Here is an 11033-nt window from a genome sequence, read left to right on the forward strand (position 1 = left end):
GTTATGTTTCCAAGAAGCCACCTCTCAAATAATTTGGATTAAATAATAATGGAGCAAAAGAAACAATCCATAGATTTTATACATGTTTTCGGGAAAGGCATTAGCCAACGTAGTTTTGGACAATTTTGTAAAATCTTTATCCTCTTGACAAAAGACAAGATTCTGACAAAATATGATCTTATTTTATAATAAATTATGTATAATTAGAAATTAAGAATCAAATTTTATTTTTGTAAGACGTATTAGAACTTGAAAATAGCAGCACCACTTGAGGGCTTGGAAGCAAAAACATAGAGACCAAGGTCATTCTTGTTGATGATTCCTTTTTCGATCCTTGACTGGTAAAAGTGTTCCTGATAAATAATACAGAAGAGTAAATCCATTATTTTGCTGTTTTCTTCTGTTTTTGCTATGACGTAAAGCTATCATTTATTGCAAGAAGAGGACTAACCTTTAAGTTGAGAATGAATTGTGGGACAATACTCTCTCTCACCAAAGCAACTGCACAGCCTCCCCATCCAGCTCCGGTAAGTCTTGCCCCGAGAGCTCCGTTTTCGCGGCAAATATTTACAAGCTCTTCCAACTCCGGACAGCTAGTTACAGAAACAAAGTGCAAGCAAACATCAATGGAAAATGGTATATGAGCCCCCATTGCTGCATAAAATTTACTCCTTAACGTTACTTTGTGGGCGCTTGTTTTTTTCTTTTTCCCCCTTTTTTTGAATTATTCTCATAACAATGTAAAAAGTGCTTTGGTCTGTGAAATTTTGACATGTCTTCATGGAACCAGATCCTCTATATATTAGTTTCTCCGTCATTTACTTTGTCCATCCAGTACCATTTGGTAAATAGGTCCTACTCACCAGACCGGTTAGTGGGACATGGAAGAAAAAGTAAAAATTTCATCAACCCCTGTTTTTTTTAAAGTTTATTTGGCTCAAAGTGTGATTTTTTCCCCCTCCCCATTTTAAGTGCTTTTTAGGGGGACAACGGTGGAGGTTCCTTTTTTTTTTGGGTAGAAAACTTAACACTGACATTGCACATTGATAAAGTTTTTCACTGAAGAATAAATTTAACATTGGTGTTTGCTTCCAGACATCCAATGCTCGAAGCAGGACATACCTGCATTCATACAGAACACTACAACTATAGTGGCTCTCATTCATAAGATCGCCAAGCTTCTTCAGCATGTCCTCCTCACTGCAACAACAGTACCAATTGCAACAAGAGAGAAAACTTGCGGTAACAGCTAACAACATTAACTAAAAAAACTACTTCAAAGGGTCATTACAAATTTGAGCATCAAATGGTTATCTTGTGTGGAAGAAAAAGAACACTGACATTTAAGAAAAATGATATGACATACCTTAAATCTGAACATACAGTATCCTTAAAAGCATGCACCCGCTTGGCTTCAGAGTACACATGGGCAGCTCTCTAATAAACACAAGTTCACCAAGGATTCATTAATGGCTGGCTATAAAGGGCGCAAGGAGCGTATAAAAGTAAGAAAAACGCATATGTATTTTTACTCTATTTATACTACTGCACCTGATGTAACTTGAAGTGTTTTGCAGCCTTTAGGACATCCAAAGAAGATGGAGAATTCCCAAGGACTGATGGTAGACTTTCCTCGGTAATTGTCTCTATCTCTTCAGCGGTGTAAGGTTCCTCTTTCAGAAGTTCCTTTAACAAAAAAAAAAAAAAAGAAGTGATTAGGATAAGGAAGAAAGAAAAATGAACCTAAATTACAAAGATAACGTGAATTAGAATCTATTCAATATTCATATTGCCAACAAATAACAAATCCACAATCAAGGAAGAAAATGTGTACAGAAGCACCTTGACAGCCAGGACAGGATCTGAAGAGTCACGACTATCAGCAAATGTTACACACAAGCCTTCAACATCAGAGAGAGTTTTTACTTTTGATATTGCCTCTTGTGGTTTCATCCCCAGCTTAATACCAAGCACAATCTAAAGAATGTGTGAAAAACATTATCAGTTCAAACATATTCTAAAATTAAAAAACCAAAAAAAAAAAAAAAAAATTGTGCGCCTCTCTTGTAAGTTGCAATGCTAGCTGAGAGTGAAATAGAGAAAGTGGTCAGTGGTTATACTAAAGTATGGACCGATGAGAGAAAAGATTAGTAGATCGATGAGGGCTACAACATTTATATAAGGATTTAGCTTTGACACTTAAAGAACAATATTTAAATCTCAACCCTTTAGATTTGCCTCCTCTCCATATACCTTCGACAGTTTCCAAGTTCATTAATAAATGATTGATATGGATTTAAATAATAGAAACCCAACTATTTGCTAAAGAATACACGAACTTACTGCAGCCAGTCGACATTCAACAACTCTGTTGTTGTAATTTGTGGCAGCAGTGACTGCTTTCTGCGATTCTGCCAAAGAATGGGCAATGACAAAACTTGCACCAGCTGGCAATTGCACATCAGTAGCACGGATAGGATTGAAATCAATCAGTTCTGCAAATCCAGTTTTGGCCATGACAGAAATTGCCTGTCAAAGAAAACAATAAGGCTTAGGAATAATGTCCTTTAATCTCTCAGTGTCACGATCTGACTTCCTTTGATGGTTACAAATATAGTTAGCAGCTCAGCATATGACGCAGACAAAAACCCAAGCTTCAAGAAAAATACTAGTCACAATCCTCTCAAATTCACAAGATATCTCACTTCATAAGGAGATAAGTAGCAGCATTGATTAAAACCAGTAAAGTAGAACACTGCATCGCATTTCAGATTAACGCTTAAGGTGAATACTTGGATGTCAAGCTAGGCTGCTAGAGAATTTGAGAAAGAAATAAACTAGCAACCAAGAGAGGATAATAATGATGAATTTTCACCAACACACCACACAATGGTATAAAATAAATAAATAAATAAATAAGAAGCACAGATGAATGCCCATATAGAGAAGGTCTAAGCAAGTTCTCTACGCTCAACAAAAACAAACCAAACTATTCACCACTACAGCATCCCCTTGCACAGTTCTATTCCAGCCAAGGTTACATCAATGATAACTTGTAAAGAAACATATGCTTTCCAATATTATCGCAGAAATCACAAAAAGTCATTAGTTTCAAAACAAACAAAAAATAAATTACCTGATCCATTCCACCAGACTGTGTTCCAATGTGTCGTTCACATTCACATGTAAGTTGGGCAATTTCTTTCTGTAGGCAACAGAATAATGTTAGCATTGAGAAACAGCTACGAAAATCGTCTGTTAGCTGGGGCTCAATTTAAAGGACCCCTTAAGGATAGCCTAGAAATTAGATGTTATCAATCTTTAGGAAATAGGTCGAAGATAATATTAAGATACCTTTGGAAAGCTCGTATCAAAAGCAGCCATGATAGCAATTGTGGAGGAGCAAACAAATGCTGCAGAGCTTGATAATCCAGAGCCTATATGCCAGTCATATAAACAAGTAATTGTCAGATTCTATTTTCAATTATGAGAATATGAATATAAGATTGCTTTAAACTATTTTTATCTTCCAAAAGCAAATAAACTAGAATTGCAGAATATGAAGACAGACATCACATATTTAAAGGAACGAACTATTTCCTTAAAAAAAAAAAAAAGAGAGAATGAACTGTACCAGTAGGAACTGTTCCGTCAACAAGAATATCAAGGCCGACTGGTGCGTCAACATTTACTCCTTTTGATTTAGCATATTCATAGTATCCTTTGTACCTAAAGAACAAAAAGCATTCGTCTTTTCAGTTGTCATGAGCTAGTTAAACAGTTTAGAATTGGTTTTACACCCGTTTATAAGTAATCAAAACAAGCGTTTACGGAATGCACTTCCCTAGGTTAGGTAAGGTAGGATTGGATGACTAGATATCAATTTATTACACTGCGTTCTTTGTTAGCCAAGTACACCATCAACTTATAAGATTAACGACAAGCATGTAATTTTTAGTCTCACCCGCAAATAAAATAGTGACCCCATCTGTGATTTTTCAAGTCGATTTCCTGCACAACAAACAAGCCGCTTATAAAACAACAACAACAACAACAAATACAAGCCTTAATCCTAAATTAACTGGGGTCGGCTATATGGATTTCTCGTTTCCAGTCTGTTCTATTAAACACGAGACCCTCCTAAAGCCCTAGATCTTGAAAGTCGTGCCTAACTACGTCAGTCCAAGTAATTATTGGTCTACCCCTCGCTCTCCTAGTACTAGGTTTTTGGATGTTCTCCCAAACACGAACATGTGCATCTAACGATCTACGTTGTACATGCCCTTACCACCTCAGACAGTTTTCCCACACCTTATCTTCTATTGGTGCTACACCTACTTTACTACGAATAACTTCATTCCGCATGCGATCCATCCTCGTATGGCCACTTATCTATCTTAACATACACATCTCCGCCACACTCATCTTGTATATTTGTTGTCTCTTAATGGCCCATGATTCACTACCGTATAATATAGCTGGATGAATTACTGTTCTATAGAATTTTTCTTTCAACTTAATAGCATCTTATAAGCCGGTTATAAAACAAAAATTAAAAAGAAAAAAACAATTAAACATCTTTCTGTTGGTTGGTATTGAGAATGACACACCTTTCCAATAAAAACTCTAACTTGGTATATATACAAATTTTAAACGTGACAAGGACAGCAAACAGGTTCTTCTCTTACGATTTCAATACAATCACAGATAATAATTATTGGCCGAAGTTGAAATCAAACTCTTCTTTAATTCAAATCTAATTTTTGAATCAGACGATCTAATTTTTCTCAGGAAACCAAAAAAGTCAAACTACCATAAGTCACAAATTGCGAGCGCATATACAGAGATGTACAAATACAAAATACGAAAGTAAGTATAAGCGTATAGGCATAGAAATACCTGTTCAGGATCAGCAGGATAGGTACAAATTTGGTACTTATCATTGACATTGGCAATTCTCAGAACCTTCTCGGTGTCTTCACCGTCACGCTTCCGAATCGCGACAATCGTATCCTGCCTTATCGCCATAGGCAACACCGAGTAACCTTCGTAGTCTATGTGCTCTCCGATCAAATTCACCCTCCCTAATCCAAATCACACACCTTCAAATTTCTCATCCACGATCAAATGCATTTACATATACATATATATAGAGAGAGAGAGAGAGAGAGAGAGAGACCTGGAGAGCGAGCGAAGACGTGAGGAGGACGACCGAAGAAGTCGATAAACTTGGACTTCAAATTGTCGAAGCGGAGCTGAGCTTCCTCGAGCTGAGATCCCTCGTCATATACAGGCTCCAATGTTGAGTACTCTGGAATCGGAAGCTCTTCGTGTTTCGCCATTTTTGATCGGAGATTCTCTCTTCTGTCCTCTGCAAATCCTCTGCAACACCGAATTCTGATTTCTGAGAAGCTTTTTTTGGGGCGGTTATGACCAAAATGATATAAATAGCTTCCAATTGTTTATTTATCTATTTATGTAATTGTTTATTGAAGGTGAGAAATGAGCTTTCTAATTATGTATCAATCAATATCATTATTCTCTTGGGCTCTTTCGAAAAAAGCTTTCAATTATAATATTATTATTACTTTATGATTTTCCAGTTATGATGATGGTTGCCACGAGTCATATTTTAAAGATTCGGATAAGTTTTACACGAGATTGGAACTTCATTTTTTAGACTTTTTGCATTTAAAAAAAAAATTCTAAAAGATAATTGCTTTCTGTTTGGATTTATAAATAGGCAATACTAAAGCGTGGCTTAGACATCGGGTGATGTTTAACTGTTTAAGGAAGAATTAGGCGCGCAATTTGCATTGATTTGATGGTAGGGAGTAACGTGGGACCCATTGATTAGAGAACAGGATTAATGATCCTATTCTTAGAAAAAAAAAAAAAAGGAGAATTTGCGGTAGTCTTTTCAATCAATGGATTTTGGTTGTAGTGCTAATGACAAAGAAAACAGAGAGAAAATTATTTACTTATTTTTAGGGTGTATCACTGTAGATTTTTATACTTTATTTTTAATTAATATAGTTTTTTATTAAAAATAATATTAATTAAAAGTATTTAGATACACGCATTTTAAAAAGTATTTATCCTATTTTCTTTGAAAAAAGTACTTTTTTGATACAATGTAGTTCTTAACCATCAAGTTCCATTAATATCATATGAAAAAAAAAAAAAGGTAAGATTAATAATATGAAATAATTTTTAACAAAAATCTCTCGCTCTTAATACTAATATAATGAAAAAAATAGCTTAATTATTGAAAGAAAAAGAGTACTGAATGCTAGTTCAGCAGCTTCTTAGCCATTCATAAATTGTAGTTATCTAATGTCCCTTTCATGGTGATACCTGGAATAATAAATATTTAATACTTTGAAGGAAAACGACAAGCTTACTTGCACGGTTCATTTGTCTTTATCTTTTTCCCCCCTATTTATAATTTATTTGTTTATTTAATGTTAATATGAGTTTGCAAAGAGCATCCAAACTTTTGTTGATTACTATAAAGTTTACGAAATGATTATGTTCTTGTCTACAGTGAACTTGTTCTGATTCCCTCGTTATTATTATGTGTCAAAAGAAAGACATAATGCATAAAGTTCCCTCATTATTGTTCCATAAAGAAGAAAAAAAGAAAGTCCCTACATCATTAGCAGAAGTATGAAAAAGCAAAGATATAGGATTCTAATTTGTATCCCCAAATGGAAAATTATGAATTGAGTAGAAGGAACAATTAACCGAGAAATGTGTTATATCCTTATTCATCTAGTTACAACTTACAATTTTGCATGTAAGTGTGACGACCACGGTAACTAGTATTTTTTTTTTAATTATTTTTTTTAAAGTAACTATATACATCATTTCTTAATGCTGGGTGATTCTTCATTAGGTTGTCTATGATTGGACTTTTTCATTGAAGTACGAAATTTAGACTAACGGACCCGTTTAGTTCGTTGATTCAAGTTTTTAATTCGAGTTGAGATGTGACGTTATGTGAGAGTTTTTTACTGTAGCAAAAAAGTTAAATGTGACTGTTTCTGAGAGCTATTTACTATAGCAAAACTCGAATTTTAAACTCAAATTAGCGAAATGAACGGTTATATAATTTTTACTTTTTCATCGAATGGGGATATTTGGATTTTGGATCAACTTAAATTTGAGAGAGCACTAGAAGCTAGTTTAATTGACATGTCTAGGTCATATCATTGTCCTATAGTTACCTTGCTAGCAATGAAGCAATAGAGTTGTCATAAATTCTACCAAAAAATCCAATAAAAAAATAACCGAGCAATGTTACATATTTTTATCAATCAAATCACAATTTTACATATTAGTGTGATGATCGTGATAACTAGTAGTTTTATATATTATAAAAAAATATAAAATTGTACATCCTTCTTATTTAATGCTGGGAGATTAACTTTTGAGAAGACACGATTCATAGACTTGTGGTAAAGCCTCTTAAATTTCAATGCTTGTAGCTTATGGATTGGGCATTCATTCCCACACTATGAATTGACATATCCCATTCAAAAGGTCCAGCACAAAAAAAAAAAAAAAGAAAAAAAGAAAAAAGAAAAAAGAAAAAAGAAAAAATAAAAAAAGGAATATGGAGCACTTCGCAAAACTCCATATTGTATGTCGAGAATCCTCTAGACAACAATTTAAACGCATCATAAACATCTTGTGACTTTTGAGAGCAACCTCCATGTATCAAGTGGAGCACCTAAATGAACTTTAAAAGGGTATAAATGAAAACGAAAAAAAAAATGTCCCTTCAACTTTCCTTAGTAATAAGAAGTAAACTTTAAGGCACGCCTTAAATCTCTAGGATCAAAGGATATAGACAGAAACAGAAAATTGTGTCAAGCATGGCAAGATTGAGTGACACTATCTTCTATAGCTTTAAATCCGTTAATTTGTCTTGTGCACAGTCTTGTTCCCGCACAATTCCAACCAAAACAAGCTTCTTCACCGAAAGGAGAAACTTGCAACCTCTTCGTCTTCATCCTCATCTATGAAGTCCTCGTCTTCGCTGAGTGTCTCAAAATCATCATCTTCCTCATCCTTGTCCATTTTAGCTTTGCTTTTTTCTGCTTTGTCCTTCAACCCGGTGTTCAAAACCACAGTTTCCCCCTTTGATTTCTCCATATCCTTCCTCAATCTATCCATGTTCTCCTTCCTGCGTTCTTCCTCCAACCGTAGCTTCTCTTCCCGTCTCTTATCGAGATCAGCCCTGCAGAAAAAACCCAAAAAAATTTAGAAACAATTATTTAATCATCTAATTTGCCATGGCATACTATCGCCAACCAGAAGTTTTATAGAGAAATGTGCAAGATATTTCATGAGATTACTTGTAATTTTCCATGTACTCCTCAGCACTTGCTTCAATCGCCTTAAAGAAGTCATCCATTCCAGCACCAGAAACAGCAGATACACCAACAGAACGTAGATTCTTGTAAAACTCATCTAGTGAGAGAGCGAGGCTCTGAGATAAAGTCGATGTGTAAGATTCATCTGAAGTTACTGCTGCTTGAAAAGCCTCAAAATCTTCCATCCACTGTATGGCAAAAATGCAGGTATATCACATATACAACACGTTCAGAACATGATGCCATGAAAAAAATGAAGATAGACCGGGGCTTAAAATGCACCTCTAAGGCAAATTGGTGTTGAGCCACATCAATTTTGTTAAATGCCAGCACGACGGGCAACCGTGTCTTGTACAGTATACTACAGGCATAAAGCATATTGCTCATAAAAGTTACTGGGCTAGTGGAGCGGGGTGTGTCAACTACGTATGTGACCACAGTAGGAAATGTAGAAGCAAAAGCTTCTGTAATTATGGCGCCAGAAGCAGACCAAGTGAATATCTCAATCTGACCCGGAGTATCAACAAGAACATAATCAAGCTCATCTGCTCGTTTCTCAATGACTGAAATGACCTGCAATGGAGCATTAGAAAAAAGAAAAACTAGGTAAAAAAAGCAGACACCAAATAAGAACCAATAATTAATTGAAATGGGTAAAAATCATGGAGAAATAAATACATATACATTTCTGATATCAATGATTCTTTAAAATGGTTGGCACTATGAGTGAAAGAACCGTAAACGTTACAAGATAAATATTCAATTGTTCTTGACAGGTGTTATCATCCAGCGAAGATATGAGGTAAAAAATAATAAGTCTGCTAACGTTTGGTTTTTACCTCATCAAACTTTGTAGCAAACAAATTGAGCGATGTAAGGATTCCTCCATTAGGCCCAAGATTAAATTGCTTCATCACTTCCTTATACCGAACAGTATCTCTTATGTCAATGTTCGCACCAAATGGGAGAGTCATCACAGCAGGATCAAGGTTGAGGACATAACCCCGCATGTTAGAAGCATGTGTGTGGTAGACCAATCGGTTCATAAACGTTGTTTTTCCACTCCCTAATCAGAACCATAAGATTTCGGTATCTTTACTCCATTTGTTTTTAATAAGAAACATAATACTGAAAACAGTACAAAGGAAAGAGGACAAGGCGCCCTCGAGAATAAACAAAACAGTAAAGAAACATGGAAAAGACTAAAAATCAACAGCCATAAAGAACTCCCAAAACTCGCGACATCTAATCACGCCGTTATATATTTCTAGACTTCCAGTTCAAGGTAATCAAAGAAAATGGAACACTATATTTCATAGAAGCTTTATTGGTCTAACAAATATACCCAGAAACACCAATAAATTGATTAGATTACCTGCCATTCCTACAACAATGATAATAACTGGTTTTCTCTTAAAGTTGGTTGAAGAAGTCCCTGGCTGCCCAGAGGATGACCCCTCAATGTGTAATTTCCCCATTGAGTCATTAAGCTCTTCCTTTTCTTTACTCGTTTCCTTAGAGAGCAAAATCAAAAACTCCAAATCAATGAGCAACACAGTTCAAAGAATACACTGAAAAGCAAAAACAATGATGTTGAATCTTATTCTTCTTGAACCAAAGAACCATAAAAGAGCACTGACATGGGTCGCAATTTGGATCACATCACCCGTTTGATGAAAACGTAATTAATTTAGACAATTTGAGAGTTAACCTATTTATATGAACTTTACCATGTGAATTTAGGTCATTAATCTTACATTTTTCATTTCATTTACATCAAACTTACTAAACAAAATTTTACAACCTTATTTGCAAAATGTTTTCAGACTAGACCTAATAAGTCGGGTATATGTAAGGAAGTCCGCAATTTAGCACAATCAAAGGGGAAATACTGATATGGAGATCGGAGATTTTATGATGGGAAAAAAGATTAGCTTTGTTATAGTTGCTTCCATTTTCTCAGAAACCAAACAGAAAAACACTAAAGACAATACCTGAATGCTGGAGGATTCTTGGGAATCCATTGGCACAGAATCGCCACCATCCTCCGGCGGTCTGTTATTCTTGTCAGAATCAGCATCAATTTCCATTTCCGCGCGAAACTGCGAAGTTGTCAAAATATCAGTAACAGTCCAGTCAAACATTCATAAAGTCAAATAAGGTAATACTCCGTTTGGATGCCGAGAAAACGAAAGAAGACCAGAACTCGATACAGGAAATAAAAGTAAACTTAGGGTTAGACCATATTAGACGCCGGAGGAGACAACCGAGCGACAAAAAACCAAAAAGAAAGAAAAAATAGCGGGAAATTTCTTAATTTTCCAGAAGTTTCTCGGCATCCAAGCGGAAAATGAGAGTTTTTGAGAGAAAAGTTTCTCACAGAGCAGTGGTACCGGAGAGGGGAAGGAAAGCTTGGCGTGCTTCTGCTCGCGACAGAGTGCTGAAATGGTTCAGAATAACCACCTTCGGCGATTTATCCGAGTTTTGTAGTATTAAGCCCTCCAGTGAAACGCACCGTTTTGGTAGAAAGGCTAAAGTCCATTGTCGGGCCTCAACTCAAGTTAAAGCCCAAAATGAAAAAATATTGGGCCCGACTCTCTCCCCCCCAACTCCAAACTCCAATCATCAACAACACCCCGACAGATCAAAACA

At 35.6% G+C, this 11033-nt stretch overlaps 2 protein-coding genes across 3 annotated transcripts; both read right to left on the reverse strand.

Moving 5' to 3' along the window:
• Positions 1-59: 59 nt before the first annotated feature.
• LOC21388072 (galactokinase) lies at positions 60-5546 on the reverse strand. The gene is made up of 13 exons (XM_010112354.2): positions 5180-5546; positions 4900-5084; positions 3965-4011; positions 3635-3729; positions 3355-3437; positions 3137-3205; positions 2344-2529; positions 1843-1977; positions 1552-1686; positions 1367-1437; positions 1123-1200; positions 452-593; positions 60-353 (listed from the first exon to the last, which is right to left on the reverse strand). Exons 1-13 carry the CDS (start codon positions 5340-5342, stop codon positions 243-245), a joined length of 1500 nt encoding a protein of 499 aa, XP_010110656.1. The 5' UTR covers positions 5343-5546; the 3' UTR covers positions 60-242.
• Positions 5547-7487: 1941 nt separating this feature from the next.
• Positions 7488-10834, reverse strand: LOC21388073 (GPN-loop GTPase 1). 2 transcript variants are annotated; one of them, XM_010112355.2, is made up of 7 exons: positions 10762-10834; positions 10376-10483; positions 9757-9895; positions 9221-9447; positions 8664-8954; positions 8364-8569; positions 7488-8245 (listed from the first exon to the last, which is right to left on the reverse strand). In XM_010112355.2, the coding sequence occupies exons 2-7, from the start codon at positions 10469-10471 to the stop codon at positions 7981-7983; spliced, it is 1224 nt and encodes a 407-aa protein (XP_010110657.1). In that variant the 5' UTR covers positions 10472-10483; positions 10762-10834; the 3' UTR covers positions 7488-7980. The 2 variants fall into 2 exon arrangements, with proteins under 2 accessions (XP_010110657.1, XP_024030735.1); XM_024174967.1 differs by having other exon boundaries at positions 10775-10821.
• Positions 10835-11033: the final 199 nt, after the last annotated feature.

This window comes from Morus notabilis, unplaced genomic scaffold (genome assembly GCF_000414095.1).
Source record: "Morus notabilis unplaced genomic scaffold, ASM41409v2 Scaffold1400, whole genome shotgun sequence".
NCBI classification, from domain to species: Eukaryota; Viridiplantae; Streptophyta; class Magnoliopsida; order Rosales; family Moraceae; genus Morus; species Morus notabilis.